This window comes from Rhagoletis pomonella, unplaced genomic scaffold (assembly GCF_013731165.1).
Source record: "Rhagoletis pomonella isolate Grant_MI unplaced genomic scaffold, Rhpom_1.0 Rhpom_scaffold_00005, whole genome shotgun sequence".
NCBI classification, from domain to species: domain Eukaryota; kingdom Metazoa; phylum Arthropoda; class Insecta; order Diptera; family Tephritidae; genus Rhagoletis; species Rhagoletis pomonella.
The window spans coordinates 10,197,711-10,222,261 of record NW_023458559.1 but is presented as its reverse complement, the minus strand read 5'-3'; the positions used below and the strand labels follow the sequence as shown (position 1 = coordinate 10,222,261).

General features: G+C 34.5%; 1 protein-coding gene across 1 annotated transcript; it reads left to right on the top strand.

Moving 5' to 3' along the window:
* The first annotated feature begins 14,570 nt into the window (after positions 1-14,570).
* Positions 14,571-15,746, top strand: LOC118738687. Its single transcript, XM_036469597.1, has 3 exons — positions 14,571-14,727; positions 14,905-15,354; positions 15,415-15,746. The coding sequence occupies exons 1-3, from the start codon at positions 14,685-14,687 to the stop codon at positions 15,474-15,476; spliced, it is 555 nt and encodes a 184-aa protein (XP_036325490.1). The 5' UTR covers positions 14,571-14,684; the 3' UTR covers positions 15,477-15,746.
* The last annotated feature ends 8,805 nt before the right edge of the window (positions 15,747-24,551 follow it).

Below are 24,551 nucleotides of genomic sequence, written 5' to 3'. Positions count from 1 at the left end.
AAATTTTCTTGATTGGCTTATGACGTTTTTGTTTCTACAAAAAATGTTGCCTTCTCATCGCGGTGTTCTTAGTTTTTGTGCGTAGAGGGCAAAGAGAAGGTTGAATTTTTCGGTAGTTTGTTTAAGTGTACATTTAACCATTTCTTATATTTTTGCTCATACAAAATGCGACATCACGACGCCTACATCCATTTAGGTATAAATGTGTGTAGATCGGCAATGCCCAAGCCCTATACACTCGGTGCCCATTTATTTTTTGTAAAAGTACTTATGTACCTACATAGTTTTAGGCTGTTTTCTAATATATACACACACAGCTTTCCACGCGAAACTATACGAAATAGATGCAAAAACATTTTTGTCTACTTCGCTTCTAATTTTTTCATTGCGTATGCACAAGCACAAAGCAACAACATTTTCATATGCTTTGTGGGAACATATTGGCGCCAGTTACCTTCAGCGTAAATTTCTTTGTTGTCCTGCATTTTATCGCAATGTTCGGGTGTCCGTTTCATTGTTACACAAATTTTCGGGTTAGCTGCGGGTGTCCGAGTGTGGTGTTCGCTTGTGCTCAATTTATAGCGAGGGTGATCGAACAGACTCGTTCGTAACCAAAGCAGCTGTCGGGTATGCATCTCGATCGAACACATAGTAGCCGAGTGTGGCGTTCGCTTGTGCTTGATTTTTAGTGAGTGTGATCAAAAAGGCTCGATCATACTCAAAGCTGTTCTCTGATGTGAGTTGTAGCGAGTGTCAAACGTGGACTCTATGTGACTGGACTAAGTGGAACGATTTTCGGTAGATATTCAAAATACATATTAACGATACAAAACATGTAAAAAACATATAATTGGTGATATGAGCATATTGACAGCATACCTATTGTATGCATAATAAAATTTAAAAATTAAATTTGGCTTTTTGTAAGAAACGAGAGAGTTTAGTAATCTTGGTTAAGTCTTTTTGGATAAAAATCTCCTCAAATGTGCTTGAGTTGTTGACAACAGGGAAACTTGATCTTAAATTATTAAAAAAGCGACAGCTGAAGGTTACGTGCACATAATCATCTATTTGACCACAACGGCATCTTGAATTTCTAACAGCTTGTATTTTGCATAAATATGCATTGTCATAAGTATGTCCTGTAAGGATCCTGTTAAGTGTCTTGATGTCGGACGAGGAAAGCGAAAGCTTTCTAAACCAAGTATGATTTCTTCTAACTGGAAAGATTTTAGCAAATAAATTCGGATTTAAGCGCGAGTAGCTCAGAAATTCAGTGTACCATTGATTATGGATTTCATTTTTGATCTGCTTTAAGGCTTCGTCTACAGTGAGATTGACTACTTTGAGTGGACTATCAGCAGTGGCGGCTTTAGCTAATTCATCGGCCTGTTCATTTCCATGAATGCCTACATGGCCAGGAGTCCATATGAGGCACACATGTATGTCACCGTGGCTAGTCAATCTTTTGTGTATTCTGTGTGCAATGCTATTCTTTGAGCAAGGATTATTGAGGATATGACAAGCGGCTTGACTATCAGTGAAGACAACAAGGCGCGTGCGATTATCCTGGATTGCAATGTTGACTGCCTCATCAATTGCCAGGAGCTCTCCAAAAGTGGAGGAAGCCCTGAAGCCAATTTGAAAGGAATGCATTTTGTTGGACGTGTGGTCATATACTCCACACCCGGTGTTGTCTTCAGAGATTGAGGCATCTGTGTACATAATATGGAAGCAGCCAGCTTGGTATTCATTTAGAACTGAGAGGTGATGAGCTTTAATACTTTCATTAGACATATCTGATTTTTTCCTAGGGAGACTTTTTATGCAAACTTTCAAGTTGTTGGAAGGGAGGAATCCATCAATCGCATCAACACGATCCAAAAGGTGAGAAAATCTATTGTACACAGAAGAGTAGCTAGAATTTATTGAGGGACCAGACATTAACAAGCGTGTGATGGGGGAACGTATGGAAAAGAGGTTTACCAATTCTTTGGCAGTAAGCCAGACAGATCTTTCCAGCGGCGGGAGCTCGTTGGAGAGGGCATATATTAGAGGAATCGGAGTCGAGGGGGTTAAGCCTAGACACCTGCGCATGAATTCGTTTTGAAAGGTGCGAATTTTTTTAGAGGCAGAGACAGAACTATTGGCAGTCGTGGTAGAGCAATATTCAATTTTAGATCTCACAACTGATTTGAAAATGTTTAGGGATATTTGGGGATGAAGCCCTGATTTAATATTTGTTAAAAGTTTAAAGAGCTTTATGTTGTTTGCGGCATTTTTGACTACCATGGAGTAGTGATCGCCGATTGAGAGAGAGGAGTTAATTACCCTGCCAAGGACCTTGATGCTGTTGGTTTGTGTGATTGTGACACCATTTATGTCTATGATTATATCCTTCTTTGGACCTCTTGTCACATGCATAAGGTGAGTTTTCGTAGGATTAAAATTAAGATTTAAGAGATTGCACTTGTGGGAAAAGTTGTTTAGTTTGTTTTGGAGGTTACTTTGAGCACCCACGAGACTTGAGCCAGATGAAATTATAAAGAAATCGTCCGCGAACTGGAAAAAGTGTGTGTCATCATCATTGAGGTCATGGAGACTGGCCGTATAGGCGTTAAAAAGTGCAGGTGAGAGGCAGCTGCCGTGGGGGAGACCATTTTTAATTTCTATGGTGTTGGATCCCAATCGTAGTACCCTGAAAGCCAGGAAGTTAATCATCCATTCAACATAGTGTTTTTCAATGTTCCATTCCAGCAATATCATTCTCAAGAGCCCTATATCTACGCAATTATATGCATTAGATATATCCGTAGAACAGAATATGACATGCTTCTTTTGATTTCTGAGAATGCTGATCTGGTGGAGAATGTGATTAAGACACATGGCAGAGGATCTGTTCTTGCGATATGCAAATGTGTTAAAAGGAAGCATATTGTTTTCTTCCAGGAAAAGGTTGATTCTATCTTTGATGCAAGTATTGATTAATTTGAGTAAAACAGTGATTAGTGCTATGGGTCTAAAATTTTTATAGTCATTTAACTCGCAGTTTTTTTTAGGGATGGGCACAACTTTAATAATTCTCCAGTGGTCCGGTATCTGGTTAGAAAGAAAAATGTCATTGAGCGAGGTTTTTAGATTTGCAAGGGTGAGGTCTGGGAGAGCTTTGAGCATCTTATAAGTGATACAGTCATGTCCAGCAGCTGAATCCTTTTTTTTTCTAAAACAGATTTGATGTCATCAAAAGATAGCAAAAGGTTTGAGTTGAAATCCACGGGCCGATTAATTTCTAAGTTGTTTTGTTGGTTGGGTACTTGGTTGCTTAACATGTCTAAGAACTCCTGGTTGTTTTCCTGGTTCCATACCTCACTTCTGGATTGAACATAGTCGCCTCTTAAAGCTCTGACAAAGCGCCATGTGCCTTTGGACATGCCACAGTTGAGCTCGTCAATTTTACTTTTGAAATTCTCCTTTTTTGCCTGCTTAACCTCCTTCTTCCACAGTTTTTGTTGTGTAATTAGTGACTCAAAATTCTCAGGACTGGGTGAGTGTTTCGCCTTCTTGAAGGCGATTACTAAGAAGCGGTAGGTTTTTTCCAGGTGTTCATTCCACCACGCTTTGGGTATTCTGTTGTCTTCAGGTGTGTATCTAGCATTATTTATTTCTTGTTTAATTTTGTCTTCAAAGTCGGTGATCGACGCCTCGCATTCAAGTGTTTTCAGAGAGTTAAAAAGTTTATTTTTTGCAACAAATGTACCGTTTCTTTTAGTAATGTTTGTCAGTTCAATGATCACTGGGAAGTGGCGGCTGCCCCCTATTCTGGTCGCATCAACTTGTGACTTGCACGCAATGCCAGAGTTGGAAAAACACAGGTCGAGGATCGACCCACTATTAACAAGAACATCATGTTGGTAGGTATAATTACCGTCATTAAAATTATAGAAATTGGATTGTAGAATGTGCTGCGCCAGATGCTTACCTCTGTGCGAATCCATGCCATCACCCCAGATAGTAGCCCTGGCATTGAAGTCGCCCAGTAGGAAGACATTTTCATGGAGTTCAAGGAAGTTCAAAATTCTAGTTATTTCTGTATTAAAATCATGAATGGTTATACTGGGGGGGAAATACGTGTTGCAGATGGTAATATTAGTGGTAAGGTTGGTGGTTTTGATAATTAAGACATCATAGTCAGAGTTGAATGTGATTCTTTTGCATTTGATGTTACGTTTGAGGGCGGTCGCCACACCCCCATAACCATCGGTGCGGTATTTTTTAATCAAATTAAAGTTAATAAGTTTTCTGTGAGGAGTTGAACTGGTGAGGAAAATTTCATTTAAGCAAGCTATGTCAATTTGATGTTTGTTTAAGTAAAATTCTATCGGGTCAATGTTAGCTCTGAGGGACTGACAATTATATAAAAGGATTTTCATGATCTAAAGAGATAGAAAGCGAGGCTGATTGTATTTCTTGCTCATCTTTATTGTTCATTATTGTGTCGAATTGGTTTTTAACTAATTGGATTTCTTTGAAGGTTTGTTGGTCATTTTGATCGATGGAGATTCTTTGGGTGATTTTAATAAGCTGGGACAAGAGTCTTTCCATTTCGGAAACAATACCCTTCTGATACGCAGGCGAATTTATTGCAGGTGTGTTAGTATTGCCTCTGGTTTTTTTGACCAAAGCATTTGAGTGGGAAAATGATGGTTTTGGAGGAGAAAGTTTAGTTACAGTGCTGAATTTGCGTTTTGTGAAGGATCTATTTATGTTAGTGTCTTTGTTTACTACGGTTTCCATGTTCTCGCCTAGGGTTGGAAAATTGGCAACATCGTTCTCAAGGATTTCAAATCTATTGGTTGATTTTGGATAGTAGATGTCAAGGACCTCTTTTCTTGTTAATTTCTTAATCGCTTTGATGCGATTGACGGACTCCTCCTTTTCCCAGTGAGGGCATAGGGACTTGTCTTTCGCGCCATGTCCCTTCCTTCCACAAAGAATACATTCATTACTATCACAGTTTTCCCTGTTGCATTCATTCTTCCCGCATTTAAGGCACCTTATTTTTGACTTGCAGCCAAGCTTGGTGTGTCCCAATCGGCCACAGTTGTCACATTGACGAAGGGGTGGTATGTAAAAGTCTACAGGTAGTCGGGTGTAGTTATAGATTATTTCTTTTGGGATATCATTGCCGGCAAAGCCAATCTTTAGCGTTGTCGTGGGAATAATCGAACCAGAAGAGGCATCTTTGCGGGAAAAACGATATACAGACATTATGGGTATAGTGGACTTAGCCTCAGCCACAATTTCATTTTCATGGAAGCAGGTGGGGACACCCCTCACCACTCCATAAATCTCTAGCGCAGTTCTGGGAATAAAGGCTTTTAATCCTCTTTTTTTAATTTTGTCGTCCATTAAAAACGTGTTTGCCGCATATGCGTTTTTGAAAATAACTTTGTATAAAGTACGGCCAACCGCCTTTATAAAGTCAATGTCTTTGAATCTTAGGTCTTTTATGTGACCAAAAAGTGTCAGTCCTGTAGTGAATTTTTCATTTTTCATGTTAGGGCACTCTGAAGAGTCAACCAACACAAAGATTTCTCCTCCAAAATTTGGAGGGTAAACAGTAGAAAAATTTTCTTTTTGCGCGCGATTATCGCGACATTCGTCATTGGTTGAAAAAGCAGAGTTGCCTTTCCCGCCCATTTGCACATTTTCACACGACACTTTCCCGCCATTTTCAGCATTTTCACACGCCATGGCTTCAGCAGAATCACTTACAACCTCACCCATTACCTCAGTCATCTTTACCAGTCCTCCATTTTTGGAGAGCTCGTAAAAACCCGTCACTTCTACGTTGTCCATAATTTTCAATTTTTTTGTAGCACCAGCATCCGCATCAGTGATTTCAGGAATCACCGACTGCGGAGTCCGCGCCATTTTCTTGGGTTTGCTTAGTGCCGCGAGCGGCAGCTTAAGCTTTTTATTCTTTTTAAGAGGCACTATGAGAAGACTTTTTATATTTTAAAAAGTATACGACTGGGGGAACGCCCCAGCTAGAAAAGAAACCAAGATCACTCACCTGATTTATTAAAACTGCTCCCAATTATTTAGTTAAATTAAACGCGACGTTAAATTATGAGTCGGGGTTTTAATGCGCAGTATGCTAGAACTGCCAAGCACAGAACACTACAAAGGAAAAACAACCACTCAAAAAGCCTTGTTAACTTGCCAATAGAAGAAGCACAAAATTTATTTTCAGAAAAACGTGGGTGATAGCCGATGGATCAAAAGCCGCGACCGAACCACTCTCGCCCGTTGTCAGAATCCGAATGATGCTTATTAAATTTAAATGAAATTTATAGCACTTTCAAAGGTTTTTTAATAACAAGTAGCCAAAACCCAAATTGGAATAAACAAGCATATTTAATTTGACACCTATTGCAGGTGTTGCCACTCCACCAAATATTCACAACATTACAATCAGGTTAGACTTCAAGCCTTTTAAATAGTACATTTTCACGACTCAATAATATTATTATTAGAACAAGTGTAGAATAGCGCTTCTTCACCCCAGGGAATATGCATAAGTGGGCGTGGGCCACCCTTTTTCCTGATTTCGAGGGTATATAAAACTTTTTGTGCAAATGGATATTGTGGCTGCTATATGGGGGGAGTTGTTAGTTCCAAATCTTAAAGTATACGTACATTTCTCAAAAAAAATTAAAATAGTGGGCTCTATAGAGGAATTTATACAGATTACAACCACAACTTTTTTTTTGGTGGAAACAAAAAATGTACGTTTAATTCAAGGTCAAAAAGTCAAAAAATTTATTTTTTTAAACCTAAATATCTCGTACATCACTAATGATATTTCGAGGATTTTTATGTCGTTATAAAGGTAATAAAAATACCTTTCTTTTGATATACAATAATGTTATTCTTTATTTAAAAAATTTATGAAAAAACAAGTTTTATAAAAATATTTTTTTTTTAACAAATGTAGTTTTTTCTTTAAAAGTAACTTCATTAACATTAAATAAAAATACAACCGTAAAAAGGGTGTAAATCGAGCTTTTATTTGATATACAACATGTCTTATCTGAATAGTCGCAAGTATTTTTGCGCAGAACTTCTTTCTGCGTAGAAGGCCTTCGGCTGCACTTAGGGATTATAAAAGTGTGTTTGCATTGTTCAACTTTGCGTTCAACATTTGCGTTCAACTCAGCGCAGGGTTGCACGAAAAAAAAGTTGAATGGCTAAAAATATCAAAATATGGAAAAATATCAAAATATTCGCCATAAAAAGGTGTTTGCATTGTTCAACTTTGCATTCAACTTTTGGTTGAATGGCCTTTCAACTAATCGCTTTCAACAAAGTTGGTCGCCAGCCAACATTTAGCCATTCAACTTTTTTTTCGTGCAACCCTGCGTTGAGTTGAACGCAATTGTTGAACGCAAAGTTGAATAATGCAAACACTGCTTAATCCTCACGAAGCAGAATTCTCCTTTCTGTGTTGCCGAAGCGGTAACGTGATGTAATAATAAAAATCATTTGTTTTTAATTTTGTAATGTTTTTTTATAAAAACTCATTTTTCTCATAAGCCTTACAAAAAAAGTAAAATGTTTTGTTAAAAAAAAAAATTTTATACCTTTCAAACGACATCAAAATATTTTAAATTCATACAGTAGTTTTTTAGTTATTCCTATTAAATTAAATTGAAAAATTGATTCTTCGGCCTTCAATGGCACCTTAAAAAAAGAATACCGTTATGATCAGGACTAAGACCGCTATCTATCCCAATATAAATTTTTTTAATCTGAGAAATGTATGTATTCATCACTTATACTTTCTCGTTTCTGTGTTGCCGAAAAAGAGGGTCAGCTCGGAAATTTGCAAAAAATACCATATTTTCAACCGACATTATTAATAAATGCGTGCACAGATATAGTAAATTTTGTTCATCTCAGGAAAAAAGTCTGGACCATACCCACTATTTCATATTTTCCGGAGTGAGAAGTCGCTATGCTACACTTTTTTCCTTATTTGTCTTTAAATCAAAACTTTTATTCTCAAACACTTTTTATTAAAACCTGTAAGCACGGTTTTAAAGTAAAGTGTGTATGGGTTTTATGTAATGAGTTTTAAAGTGTACTATTTAAAGGCTTAAAGTCTAACCTGATCGTAATCCTATCCTATTTTCTTTTGTCTCTCCGTCCTTCTTGCATATTTTGGAGTTTGACAGTAGTGATGTGCTGAGTCGATACTTTTAAGTATTGATCGATACTCGGTATCGATTTAAAAAGTAACCAATACTTTCGATACTTGGTACCGAAATGGTTACGGTTCCAATAAGAACGCACGTAGACCAAAAATATGGAATAAAAGCGGTGTAGGGAAGCCTAGCTTATCAAAAGCCGAGTTTAGGGGCTAAGAGAACTTTTAATGAAGAGATTCAAATGAAAAATATATATAAATTTTTCGTCAACTCTGTGCAGAGAATCTCTTCCTTGTTTGAGAACTTTTTGTTTAGATAATCGGACGATGTTATCTTTGTAGGCCTAACAGGCCAACCTGATATTAACGCACGCCGGCAGTTTACTGTCAAAAATTTCTCATGCACATACACCTTGTATGGGACCAACCGAAATTAAACCGGCGTGCGTAAAACGCTAACTCAAATTCCAAGATTTGTGTTGCGTGACATTTCGATTTGACGTTTGTGCTCTTTTGACATTTTGGCGCAACTATGAATTGAAATTTTGGAACAAATGCAGAATAGCTCCGATTCTCTAATAAATAAAAAAAATATTGGGATCGATAGAGATGATTGAGCTGAACATAACGGTGTATACAACAACTACAAAAGTTATTAAGGGTCAAAGTTCAAATTAAATAATTTTTAAATCAAAATTTTTTAAAAAGGAATGCATGGATTTTAAAAATGTTGATCTCATTTGATAGGAAATTTGATTCCCTTTAGTTTAATATACATATGACCCTAACTAAGTAGAATTCTCCTTTCTGTGTTGCCGCAGAAGGGAACCGGAACTCCTTTCTGTGTACATTAATTCGATTTTTGTGAAAACCAAACCAGGCATATATAAAGTATGTATATCAAAGTAAAGGGAATTAAATGTCCTATCAAATGAGATCAAAACTTTTAAAATCGATGCATCCGTTTTTAAGAAATTTTGATTTTAAAAATTGTTTAATTTGAGCTTTGACCCTTAATTACTTTTGTAATTGTTGTTTCCGTTATATACCGTTATGTTCAGCTCAATCATCTCTATCGATCCCAATATTTTTTTTATTTATTTGAGAATATTTTTATTATTATTCATTTGCAAATAACTTTTTAATTAATTAAAAATGTTAATTTCGGGTCTCGGATTATTATGATTGGTGTCAAGACGCGTCGATTGATACCACTCTCGATTTTTTCCGTCCATTTTGATCTGGTTCCGCTAAAGTGCACTACTACCATATTGGGTACCGACAATTCCGCTAAAGTACACTACTACCGTATTGGGTACCGATAATTCAGCACACCACTATTTGACAGCTGAACTCCACCATTTAATTTGCGTATGCAACCAAAGGCGCAGGCGTGGTTCTTCAAGGTGTTTTTATTTAAAAATTGTGATTAATTGGTAGAAACTAAAGGAATAAGCGTATCGTATGAAAACAGTTCTCATATTATCGTTTTCATATGCCCGACAAATGTATTGTATTATTGTATATTTGCAGATTAATTGAATTCGGGCTTGCTAGTTTTGCGTGCATTTGTTGAATGGATTGCTTTATGTGCGGTATAAATTTGGACTCTGTCCGTAGTATGTCGTATCATTTTCGCCTGGTACATAATTTAGGTCAAAGGGATATATATAAATGTACTTTTGGAGGATATTGCAATACATTTTTCAGCTTCTTGAATTGTTTTGTACGTCATGTACGGCAAGAGCACATGCTTCAAGAGAATGTTGAGCAAAAAGTAAACGCGTCCGAAACAAAAACAGAAACAACCTTTATTGATTCTGCCGCTCCAAGTACTTCTAGATGCTCTACCACATATTTAGATACACGGATTATTCAAACACCAGACATTCCAAGAGAAAACGATTCTGTAATCGAGATTGATAATATGTTAGAATGTTTAAACGAGGAAATGTCTCAATCACAAGAACGTTTAATCGAAGAAAGATTTATTGGATTTGCTCTGATACTTCACAGCAAGAATAATTTTACTCGAAAAGATGTAGAAATTCAAGACAGCGTAATGAAAGACATAGTGAATCCCATAAAAAACTCCGTTAAACAGTTCATACAAAATAGTTATATTTCGAAATCTCCAGATAGTTTTGAACAGCAATTACTGCTGAGCAAATTTATCGAATCCATGTCATATCAATTTCGTGGCTTTGAAAACGAATATCAGTTATTTAAGTGGCTTAATAAAAATGATTATGCACGTAATTTTGAGGATACGATGAAGTTGTTATCACCGGTGTACTTCTGCCTTTATCTTTTCAATTTCGGAAGGCTTTGGAAAAAAGTGATCTGCTATTACAAATTTTAAAAGATGTAGAAAACATCCCAAAAACATTAGAAGAAGGTAATAGTTTTATTTGCGGTTCTTTGTGGAAACAAAAAAGTTTACCACTTCTTGAAAACGGAAAAACTGTTTTGCCTCTTTTTTTATATATAGATGATTCAGAAGTTAATAATCCTCATGGTTCGCATACTAGTTTAGTTACATTTATTTATTATTCATTTCCGGTTATGAGAAATTCTGAAATATATTTAGCAGCCACACTTCAGGGTCGTGATTATAAGCAATTCGGGAATTGGCTATGCCTTCGCAATTTAGTTCGAGACATAAAACACCTCGAAGAAAACGGGGTTACTATTACAACTTCAGAAGGTGAAAAAACAGTGCATTTTATTTTAGGACTTATTCTTGGAGATAACTTGGGCTTAAAGACTATCCTTGGCTTTACTCCTTCCTTCAATAGTAACTTTTTTGTCGCTTCTGCAAAACTCATAAATCGTCGACTCATAAAATGCACAGTGAAGATCTCAATTTATATCGAAATCCTGTTGATTACAATGTAGATGTGCAGTTGGGTGACGTACATTCAACAGGAGTAAGAGAAGAGTGTATTTTTAATTCGATCACTTCATTTCATGTAACTTTTAACTTTGCTGTCGACATTATGCATGACATTTTTGAAGGAGTATGCCATTACGATATGTGTCATATTATAAATTACTTTATTTCCAGCAGTTATTTTTCATTAGAAACTCTTAATGAGAGAAAGCTCATGTTTAATTATGGTGAAATTGAAGTAGATCATATTTCCCCTGAAATTACTTTTGCTCATTTAAGAAAATATCACTTAAAAATGACTGCGCGTGAAATGATGACGTTTGTACGCCTTTTTTCGCTCATGGTTGGTGACCTTGTACCAGAAGACGATCATGTATGGCTGTTTTTTTTTGAATTTGCTCCAAATAATTGATATTCTTCTTTTAAATGAGATTTCTAAGCCAATGGCGGAAAGGCTAAAGTCACTTATAACGAAGCACCACAAAGATTATGTACGGTTTTTTAATGACACGCTTAAATCGAAACACCACTTTATGGTGCATTATTTTTCTATAATATTGCAATCTGGTCCTCCCCGTCATTATTGGTCATTTCGATTCGAAGCAAAACATAAAGATTTCAAAGCATATGCTAGAAACATTACGAGTCGAAGAAATATATGTGTATCCATTTCAAAAAAATACCAACTAAAATTTGCGAAGTTTTTGCTTTATCCCGAGGAAGGAATGTATTCCATTTCACCAAGTCATCTTATTCCTCATTCAGAATATGAAGAAATAATTTACAATTTTTGCGCTCGATATGAGATCAATATAATTAGTTTTCGTTGCTACTCCCAATGTATTTATCGCTCTAAGAAATACAAAAAAGGTTGCTTCATTGTTCAATACGATGATAAAATTTGTGCTGAAAATGCTTTAGTTTATGAGATACTTGAAGTTGCTATTTTCACGGAGTGCGACTCAGTTTATTTTATTTGTCAGCGAATAAAAATACAACAATATAATAAACATTTCGCAGCATACGAAGTACATACTCCTGACATACGAAATCAACGTGACCTAATCGTTTTACCTGCTGAAATTTTGTCTGGTCCACCAATAAATGCACATAAAACTACGCGTGGGAAAACGATGATTCGTCCAACACAATTTTGTTAACGCCTAAAATGCAAGCCCAAAATAATAATATAGTATTAGTTCTAGGAAAGTTTTAGCAAGACAGTAAAACTTAATGTCATGGAACCGGTAGAACCAGTCGCAGTGTTTGTTTCCAGCGAAGCATTCACATCTCCAAACTTCCTCAAGTATCCCAAATAAATTCATTTTTTATATTTTTCATATTAGCACTCATCTTATTCTGCAAGTAGAGCAACAATTGTTTATAGGCATCCTAAAGCACGTATCAAAAACAATTGCTGAAAATCTTTTTGTAAACACTGATATTTCCCTTGGTGGTCGAGTGGAGTTTTTTTTATCAATGGTCGCAATGGATCAAATCCTTTGAAAAGTCCACTACATCGCCATGTTTGGCGAACGAGCATCTTCAGTGCGATAAATCTACCCAATCAAGTGAAGGTCGGGGAAACAATTTAGGTGTTATTCCACAAAGTTCAACGGATAACAATAGTGAAGTTCTGGTGGCTAAGACATCAATCAATTTGATTGATATTATTTACTCAAATTCATACGGCTAAAGCATGGTTGAAACATATAAAAAACAAAAGACCATGGATGATAATTTACGCAAGCTGTTAGTTGAATCGGTTTTACAACATTGTATAATGAACAACCACGATCTTTCCGTTACTGATTGCGCTTCTATTTCACGTAAAATTTGCGAAGTATTCCCTGGCGAGTTGTCGGTAAACAATTATTCTTACTTCATTTCAAAATTCACCTTCTGTTTATTATATCCATATATGTAATACTTCTATATTGGCAGTAAGCTAACTTCTCAATGTGTAACCATTCCGAAATCAAAGCGAGACAGTCTAGTACCGTTTTTGTGAATGTATTGTGTACGTGAGTGCCGTTTTTGTGTTTGTGTTGTGTACATGGTTATTTATAAACGTCCCTGCAAAAATTTGAGGACCAGGTGGTCCACTGGGTCGTAGTTTTAAAGTATGTGCAAAAGGACCAGGTTGCATGCTAGTAACTTGTTATGCTGACCTGGACCACCTCAAGCGTAAAAAACTGATATATGTGTTGAACACCACATCTTCGTGGCCCATCGGCACGGCGAATTTTTTAAGAAAATGCGTTTTAAATTATAGATTTTGCCATGTTATGCAGCGTTGGACCAGAGGTGGTCAGGTCCAATGACATAGCAATGTTAATGTTACCATTTTTTCTCCATATATTTGGACCATTTTGGTTACTAGTGTTGGTTACAAGGTAGCGTAGTCCTGTACTAGTACTTAACCTAGTCCCACTTTTTGCAGCGGTATGTCTTCCTTTTCTTTCGTACGTGTTTATTGATATATCTGTACTGTAATGTTTTCGGACGGTACTAGCTCTTACTGCTAATATAGGAGTATTACATATATGATTATATCGTAAAAAAATATCACAAAATGAGCATTAAATTAATTTTACCCTTTCAGTCATACTATTACCTTGAGCGAAAAAACGCAGCTCCGTTGGGCAAGTTGTACAACAAATTCAGGAATTGGAAAGCAAATTTCAATAAAAAGACAAAGACATCAGACGGTAATTCGAAAAAACAAAAGCAGACGTCATTTTCAATAGGGGAAGATGAGGACGAACATATTAGAGCGTTGACACATGACCTCCATGCAATGGCTTATCAGGAAAAAATCAGACACTGGCGCGCGTGTGCTGCAACACGTATGAACAGCATTCGAGATGCAGAGAATAATACAAAACATATATTTGATGTTTGGCCGCAGTACAAATTGCCTGATGGTTTTCGTTTGGTAGGGCTAAGGCCCTGTCTCCACAGGAAAACACTGATGTCGTGAAAACTATGTCACAAAATATATTTCCAATGGAGACCGCCTATTTCTCATGTGCTGCAATATATGTCAGCGCTTATTGCTTGACATCTATTGCAGGCAATTCGATAGTTTGACAGCCATATTTTCATTTGAAAGAAAGCGTGCTGGTGGTAACATCGATGAAATTTTTATATTAAATCAAAATAAAAATCTCTTCCCTATTGGATTATTTATGATTACGTTTTAGGAAATTATTCAGCAAGTTTTTTAAAGATTTAAATGTTTTTAAACACCTAAATTGAGAGAATGTTGTCTGGTGGCGTCATGCGGCAAATGCTTATTTCAAGACATCAAAGTGCCCACACACAAAAACTTGCAATCACATTGCTCGTCAAAATGACAGTTGGTAGGCCATCGCTGTTCGCCTGTGGAGTTCTGCGGTAAAGCGCATTCTTATTTATTTTCTCTTATTAAAATATTTTTTTTTTAGATTGAGTCTGATTTTGTGTTCTTTTTTCGGAACCAGAAATGAGGTTCTTGATAACCTCACTGCTTTTTGCGATTTGCTTGTTGATAAAGTTTTTCCGAATCACATCAAGGAATTCAAAGATTATGCTAATATGTACTACAAAATAAAGAAAAACAAAGTCAATCTCTCAGAAGATAAACACACTCTTGGGGTATTCACTCCTGCCTGGTTATCTGGTTAAAATTTTGTATTTTGGTATTTGGCTGTGTATTTTTGTAAACTGAGTTAAAAATATAACCACATAACCAGGAACGAAATATTTTAACCTTACTTGTTTTTGATTCTATTTACAAATGTTTTGCTCAACTTAGATTCCATTTGCGCCAAAGCTTTTGTTCTTTTACAGTCACTGCTGCCACGCTCTCGACTAGCTCATAATAAGACTAATGCAAAAAAAAAAAGGCTTTATTCTATCAAAGAGTCACTAGACAGTTTTATGGTTGTTTGCGCAACTGAAACGGAATATAAACAAATGTATGATTGCAAAGTCCAGGCAGAATCATCTATTGCCCCCTTCATATCATTAATTGGAACCCTAGATGAGCCACAATCATTCATGATTGACTTTGACAACATCATTTACAAAGTTTTCAACTTCGCGAAAGCTGTGGATATATGTTTTAAAGCATACCATGTTTTTAATATGGCCTACGCCGAGCCATGCGCTGCAATGTGGGACTTCATTAACAGACAATTCTATCAGTTAACTATCAACGCCAAGCCCAAGCCAGGAATAGAGGCACTGCTTAATGAAATTAAAAGTAAGTACATGTATGATTTTTCACTGAAACTTGCCCTTATAATTTTCCTTTAATTTATAGTCGCAAAAGAAACAAACCTAGAAGAAGATACGAATCTGCCGAGCACCTTTACATTTTGTTAAATACACTAAAATTTACGATAAAAATATAATAAAACCCACCATGCAAAACATGAGAAATAGGCAACAATCGTCAATGTCAACAAATCGGCGACTCGCCGATTTATTGCCGTAGTGAGAAATCGGCAACATCATTTCTTTTAAGTCATTTTACGAATATGTTATCAAAAATTCCCAAACTGATGAATTATGCCCAAGATAGGGTTGAAAAAATAGGAAGCCCCACAACGACGAAAATAGTTAATTTCGTTTAAAAATTATAAGTTTGTATTCAAAAACAAATGAAATATTAAAAAAGAATACAATTGTTCCAAGAAATTATTATTCAAATATCGCCTGTGTTATAATTCGTTCTATGTTTTTTACAGTGTGGAGAATGAAAACAATCGTACATTCTACGAAACAAGCGCCGATTTTACAAAAATAATTTCGGTAAATATACGAATTATTTTTGTGCATTTTACAAAAAGTTCGTAAAAAAATAAAGAAATAGTACGAAATTCTTTTGTAAAATTACGAAATTCGTTAGTAAATAGTACGAATACATTTGTAAAATGTACTTAAGATCTGAGTTCTCATATTTTCGTAGTATGTACGAAAACGGTTTTGTACAATCAACGAAAACTTTCGTGGCTCAAAATGACGAAAAATTTCGTAAGATTTACCCAAGTTTTCGTTATATTTACGCAGTTTTTATTTTCAGTGTAAAGCATTACTCGAAGGCGCATTTTGAAGGGTAGGAATAGTACTAAATAGCATAGCTGTGTAATGATTGAATCAATTGAGTGTGCATTCTAATTTTTTTCGTTTCAAAAATGTGATTGTTTGATTTAAAAAATTTAACAACCACTCTTGAGATTGAGAGAATGTGAATGCAAAAGAAAAACTCAATCATGTACGATTGTACGTTTATGTGATTGCAATCTGTCATTATCATTCAGTACTCATACTATTTGTTGTATCAGAGTTGAGTTTTTGGTACTCAAAATGTGAAACTATAAGATTGCCATCTACCTTAAAATAAGTTAACAAATAAATATTTGCTACTAAAATATTTTTCTAAGTGTTTGGCCGAGCTTCTCCTCAAACTTGAGGCATGAGTTCTGTTGTTGTGGCACAAATGGAGACACCTACATACTTAGGATGACTACGAACGCCAAATGATTTTATAAGAAGAGTTTTCAAGGCAGAAGTATACTCGAGGGTTTGCCATTGCGTGCCGAAGGACGACTGCTATTTTGGGTTATGATCTGACCAGGGATCTAACCATGGTCCTATGGAGTGGACGTACGGACATATAATCACTCTGCTACGGCGGCCGCCGTAAGTAAATGCTATACATATGTATGTATACATACTCGATTATTTGTTCTCAAAATGCATGAAAACTATAGTATGCTTGCAAACAATTAATAACATTTTGTGATAAACAGTTTTACAAATGTATTTCCATTCAAATTTGTGCTTTAATAAAGTATTAATTAAATAAATTATTATTGTAAATTATTATTTTAATAAATAGATATAAAAATATTTATACTTGGCAACTCTTGGACTTTTCTTCATTTGTAACAAATGACAGACGTAAACAAAATAAAAAAATAATTGTAATTTTACAAATTTAGAGCAAACGGGCGTTCTTTACAAAAAAATGTAGTTATGGATCGAATTGCGCACATTTTTTTCCCAATATCAAGTGCCTCCAAGAAGTATTAAACCCAGTGTTGCCAGAACTTTTTGGACGATCCGGCTAAATTGGCAAATATAACCGGCTAAAATGTTTCAACTAAATTTCACATGTTTTATTTAAATAAATCAGGAGTAAAAACACTATTTCTTGGAGAGAAGTTACAAATTCGAGCCGGAAAAAAATTTGTCAGCAAGAATTTGCATTATTGTGGCACATGGTAGGATTTTTTGTCGACGATAATTTGAATAAACAAGTACGTTAAATTTAAAAATTTTCAAACTGGAGCGATTTGAAAATGAAAAGTGTCTGTTAATACTTGTTTACTTAATTAATTTAGTTAATTCCAATGATTTGAAAGGTACTCGGCAAAAAATACTGTATTCTTAATCGGAATGCAATCTCAACCAGAGTCGATATAGTAAACCCGACAAAGAAATTGAAACGTATGTTGAAGAAAGTCGGACTGACAAGATATTTACACGTAGATCCTGTTTTTTGTCCCTCTGAAAGAATTTTAAAAATTCTATGCAAATTTCTTTTGTTTGAAATGCAACCGTGGACACTAGCTGGCAGAAAAACTTGCAAATTTGCGTTCGTACAGAAAATTGCAAGTTTTCTTACTATTTGGTATTTTGAGTGACAATTCTCGCTGGATTTTCGACGAACAAACCTATTGTCTTCCCTACAAGGCCTTCTCAGACTGGCCGATTCTCAATGCACTCAAATAGAAACCAATACACATAAAAAACGCTGTAAAAATTTCCCTTCAATTTTAAGGCAGTAAAACAACGACCTTAAGTTAACCGAGTTAAATCAACCGAGGTCATATGTTGACAAGGGATGCAAAATCACAGTTACACAAAAGAACTGGTCAGATTTTTCAGAAATCCCTTCAATTCTGATGTAAAATATGATGCCAAAAGACTGCAGATATCCCACTTAGATGACCGGTCATATGACCGGCAGATGTCTCGTAGGATTCCCAGAGAGTTTTGCTTTACATAGAAATTTGTGCTCTTTTATTTCCATTTCGACTCACTTCAGTGTTGGTTCCTTTAATTCAAGTTGGCATTCGGTTTTTGGAATTTAAATAAGTTCTCAGCAAAAAAATTTGTTTAAAAAAATACATATGTGTACATAGTGCTTGAAAATATCCATTTTTCCCTTACCTTAAACCTTTGGGAGTGGCAAAAATTATGTTTCTGTAATTTAGGCACTATATACAAACACAAACGCATCTTAAGTGTCTTAATAGTGAAACAATTTCTTATTTTCTAAGTTTGCGAATAAAACTTCACACTTAAAATTAAGACATTTATAATAAACATTTTATGAAGAAAATCTCTTCTTCGTTTAAAATAAAAATAAGCGAAATCGGCCCAATTTCATACAACCCTGCCTGACATGAAAATTTTCTCCACGATAAGGCTAATAGCCATTTCTAACAGATTTTGGGTCGCTTAGTCAAAAATGGAAACATATGTATATACATATTTGAAATTTAAGAAAACAAGGCAAATAGCAAAATCGGCTAAAAACGGCTAATTTTTTTCTGCAAAACGGCTAACAAATCGGCTGCCGGCTAAATCGAAATTTCTCCGGCTGTTTGCTATCGCAACCGGCTAAATCTAGCCGGAAAACGGCTAAAATGGCAACACTGATTAAACCACTAAATAGCGAAGAAAACGCTTTCAAAAATTCGAAACGAGAGTGAAGTGACTGCACTCAATTGTGATCGAAATTGCAGGCAAAATTTGTGCGTGTGTAATTACAGTTTTACTTATTTGAAGAAATGTTGCTCCTTGTCTTTAAAAATAAGCAAACCAAGACCCCCGCTTCCCACTGGTGGTTACATAATACTTGAACAGCTCCTTAATTAACATTTGCTTGTTTTGTGCACGCACGGCCAGTTAAACAGGCATGCTGTCCTTCATCATTCTTAGCAATTTGATGTGCATTTTTATTGTTTTCTGTTGCAAACAGACATTTTAGGAACTAAATAGGTTCTAAAATCTCTTGACACAAGCGCACTTATTTTTAACAGTTTCCAGTTTATGTAATATTACTGAAAACAGCTTTTATTTATTTTATGTATTATGTGATTTATGAAAGCGTCGAATACAAAAAAGGGCTGTGACTGGGTTTATGTAATTTGAAATTGTATTGATGATTACTAATAATGATATAAAGGCGCTTACATGTCGATGGTCCGCTGCAATAACGACACAACTCAAAACTTCATATATTTCAATAGAGCCAATTAACGATTTTTTGTTTCGTAATTTAGCAATAATATGTCTTGGAACATAATTATTCCGGATTATTTGCAGTTATACTGTAAGCTTTCAAATTATGTATTTTTTAAAACCTGAAATTTCGAATTGTGCCGACATATGTTAGTGTTTGGCCGAGCTACTCCTCCGATTGTGGCATGCGCCTTGATGTTGTCGCACAAAGGGAGGGACCTACAGGTTTACGCCGCCTCCTGCCGGGGGCCGACCACTATTACAAAAAATATTTTCTTTTTTTATGTTGGCCGAAACTGGGCCCTGCGGAATGGTAGTGCGCACTTCTAACCACTACACCACAGTGATCGCTTAATTAATTTTAATCATTAATCGCGATTATCCATTTATTCGTTAATTTTTAATCATTCATAAACTAACATTTTGTCGACAATATTCGCATAAGATAGTCCCAAATTTTCACAAAAGAGAAAAGTGATTTTCTTCAAAACTTTTGAATGACGTCTTGACTGAACTTACTAATTCGGAATTTCTACTATTACTTATAGAGTACGCTATTCATAAAGTCTGGGTAATGAAATAAAAATTTTTCTATTATATGTTCCATATACATATATTAGGAGACTTTTATTGTTTAATTTATTTTTTGCACATAAACTTCTTCCAAAAAGTGAGCATGTCAAAATTTTAATAGATATCGGATGTACGGCGACTTTCTAAAAAGATCTCTTAATCTCTTTCATGAAAATTATTCCAAACGAAAACTTAAAATTGATAAAAAAATCTTAACTAAATTTAACTAATTTATTTTAGAAGTTTTAAGTTTATCCCACTGTAAGTGTGAAATCAGTTGCTATGTGTTTCCATGATACAAAAAACCACCTGACAATTAAGCATATTGTAAAATTTCATGCTACCATACGCAGTATCTAAAATCCTTCAAATTTTATTATTAATTCTTCGTTTGTTTAAAAACATTTTATTCTTAGAATCGAAATTTTACCAAACAAAATGTCTTTTGTTTTTAAATAAATGAGGCTAATGCTCAATAAGTTGATAATTGTTGTTCTCATTTGCATACTTCACACCAACTCCAATACTGAACAGTGAAATATATTTTAATTTTACCCAAATAAACAACGATATAGTTTAATGTTCAAGCACATATGGAGGATTCACAAGAGGTGTTAAGTGTCGTAATCTGTTAAAGTCTTAAAATTTTTAAACGTAAAATAACACCTAATACTTCTTTAGGCGTTTTTTTAACATAACCAAAATGATTTTAAACTAGTAGGAATATCTTATTGGCTCTTATTATACCCAACGAATCTTTCAAATCACTTTTAACCGTTATTTATATTGAACAAATTTAAGCCTTTAAGATATTACGACGTCTAACACGAATTGTGAATCCCCTAAATATGCATTAAATTACACATCAATATTTGTAATTTCAGTGTTCGAATTATATCAGAAGCAATCGCACCCGATATAGAAAACTGTAAAGGTGAGCGTACACGGTAGAGAAATCTCTCTAGAGTTTTACTGAAATAAAAATCTCCTCTCTCAATTAAGTTTACATGGTAGAGCAACTCTAAGAGATATTCACTCTAGCTAGGGCAAAATAGAGAAATCTCAACTTTTCTCTATCACGTACTGTGTACACGGTAGGGCTGCCAGATATCTCCGTTGGCAAACCGGGACACTTTGGAAAATCTAACACCACAACCGCCCTTTCCTTTCCTTTAGACAAAAATTACTTACGTACGGAAGTATGTAGTAAAATATTATTTTGGCAAGACAAAAACAAAACCATAAAAAGATGAGATCATTTCAACGTACTAAAGTTCAAAATAAACATATAGTGCCGCCCAAAATTATTGGCACAATGCATTCAAAATTTTTTTGCTTTAATTTTTTATAAATACATATACCGTTTATACTACATCAAAAAAAAAAACAGAATTTCTAGACTTTGTGTGAAACTCGGGAAAATTCAATAAATTTGCATACAAATTTGCAACTTTCTAATCAGACTTTTTATACAAATTTTGAAAAGAAGTTTTGTGGCCCAACAATTTTAGTTTTTGTATGAAAGAAACTGCTACATTTTCAATATTTTTCTAAAAGATCTGATGAAAAATTCTCTGAGCCAATAATTTTGTACGGCACTGTACTTATAAGTACACTAGGTGTCATGAAAAAAAATTTAAGTACAAGATAACATTAAAAAATCAGTCATATTTTTCGTTGTTGTGAACTTGTTTCAAAACTTCTGACTTTTCCTTAATATAATTTTAAAACTTTGTGCACGTCATTTAACGCACATATTTATGTACTTATATTGAGCAAATTTCTTTCCTTGGTCTATTGAGATGAAATAAGAAAAAAACATTGATCCACATTAGGTGTATTAAACAAGGTGTGGTTGACAACTCAGTGAGACTCTCTTTTAAGGTAATATAACTTCAAAAAATATAAACAAATGACGGACTCTTCTGTGTAAGCGGAAAAGAATTTATACGTTCTCTTTGGCATTTTTTAAGGGTAATCAAAACACTATAAACACACATTTTTATATTCTATAAAATTTGTCGCGAAAACTTACATTGGAATTAAAGCCGAAAAACAAACGAGAAAAACAAATAAAAAACAGCTGATGCTAATTAGGAAGGGCACTTTGCACTTACAGGTATGTGTGTGGGTATATCGATCATCAAATATTGCTTGTGCAAAGTCCAACTATCTGGAGATGTAACTATATCACAAATGACACCGGTGGTGATTTTTGAACTTTTATTAAATTTGTGCATATAAATCGAAAACCGGGACACTTAAACGAAACCCGGGACATTTAAAGGTTGGACCGGGACACCGGGATAAATTGTCTAAAACCGGGATATGTCCGGGAAAACCGGGACGTCTGGCAGCCCTAGTACACGGTAGACAATAGTTATCTCTCGCCTAGAGTAAGTTTTCTATCTCGAACTGTTGTCAACGCTTGTTGTATGTATAAATGTATTTATATCAAAGCCACGATGTAGAAAATATAGTTGGCGCCATCAGCGGAGCGCTAACCCTTCGTCGATTTGACAGCATTCACCTATTTGATGTCGTCATAAAATACATTTTCGTAATATGGACAAGAATTACATTTTCAAATTGTACTTATTTGCCGAAAAAATCGTACCTAAAAGTAGACAAATGTTCAAAAAATTAAACATGGCAACATCTCTCTTCGTTACTACATATGTGTGGTTTTGGATTCACATTAAACAATCTTTAATATTTAAAATTCCCTTGAAAGGAGGAAACTATTATGTATATGGAGCGTTCCATATCAAACTGGACGGGGTTCACACTTCAAGTTTTTGATTTGTTTAAAATTTTTAGGGTTGATACATAAACATAAATAATAAATAAATATGAAATTTGAGCTTGATTAATACATTTTTCAAAACTTTACAGCATAAAAACAAAAACAAATCGATTTAATAGTTTTCCAAATAACTCGAGAACGGGGCGAGAAAAAAATTTATCATACTAAAATTTAATGGGCTACAAAACTGCATACTCAACAAATTCTTGAATAAATTAAAAAAAATTGTAAATTTGTAATGTACTCATTTTACTCAACTTCGATGTAAGAAAAAATTCATAACTCAAATTATTGTAGAGTGCAACCCATAATACTATACTTGAATATTGCACAATGCTCAGTCATACCTATATATGGGGCGTTCCATACCAAAACGGACGGGGTTCACACTTCATGTGTTTCAAATTTTTAGGGTTGATGCATAAACATAAATAATAAACAAATATGAAATTTGAGCTTGATTAATACATTTTTCAAAACTGTACAGCATAAAAACAAAAACAAATCGATTTAATAGTTTTCCAAATAACTCGAGAACGGGGCGAGGAAAAAATTTATTATACTAAAATTTAATGGGCTACAAAACTGCATACTCAAAAAATTCTTAAATAAATTTAAAAAAATTGTAAATGAGTACATTATTTTAATCAACTTCGATGTAAGAAAAAATTCATAACTCAAATTATTGCAACCCATAATACTATACTTAAATATAAATATAATAAAAAATAAAATTATAAAAAATTTTTGATTTAAAATTGAAAATGATTTCACACTTACACAGCTCTGCTAAATAGCATATTAAGCCGTTTTTCGTGTACTTACTTGGAGCAGTTGTTGTAAGCTCGAGTTCTAAGCAAAAAATTACTTCTGAAACGACGTACAGCTGCACAGCAACAGAAACTTTTAAATCTGTATTCATAATTATCATGTTCTTAATTTCTATGGATTACATGTCAAATCGCAAGTCTTCTGAATTCATGCTACCTATTGTATAAAACAGACTACAACCTAATTCTAATCTACACGTATGTATTAGTGGTCTGAAACTATCGATAGTCGACACTATATAAAAATAAGAGCCGGATTCGGATATCCGGTAGACTGCTGCCCTTAATAAATTTCACAATATTTTTATATTAGGTTTTTTTCTTGTTTAGCTAGATTATATGGGCAAATATAAAAAATAGGTACACCTCAAAAAAAAATTTTTTTAATTTTTAAATTTGTGAGCACACATATGTTTTATATATCATTTTATTCGTATTCTCTTAATAAATCGATTAATATAAGTGTAATTCATTTTAATCAAGTGCTTCAAAAGTTAGACGAGAAATAAACATGAAATAGAAAACAAAAGAATAAGCTGGGTTCAAATTACGTTGTTGAAGTTGTAAATTTTGAGCAGAGATTTTGAAAGTTGAACTCACTTAATTGGGACGTTCTAAATTCAATAGCATCCCCCGCTTTACCAGATTGGCTCCGGTTTTCGAGATAACGGTATTTGAAAATTTGATTAAATTTTAACTATTTTATAAATAACTCCCTCAGTTTTGAAATTATTTTACTAAAATTTTGCACATAACGGTTTTTTAATATTACCTTAATTATTCCTGCGCTATGCGCTATAACTCTAACTTCATATCTGATTAATAAATTGTATGCGTGCTATATGTTAAAGTGAACCTATACTAAATTTTTGCTTATTTAATTGGAGGAGTTATAACGCAAAACAGCATCTCTGGACAATCAGTTGTATGGGA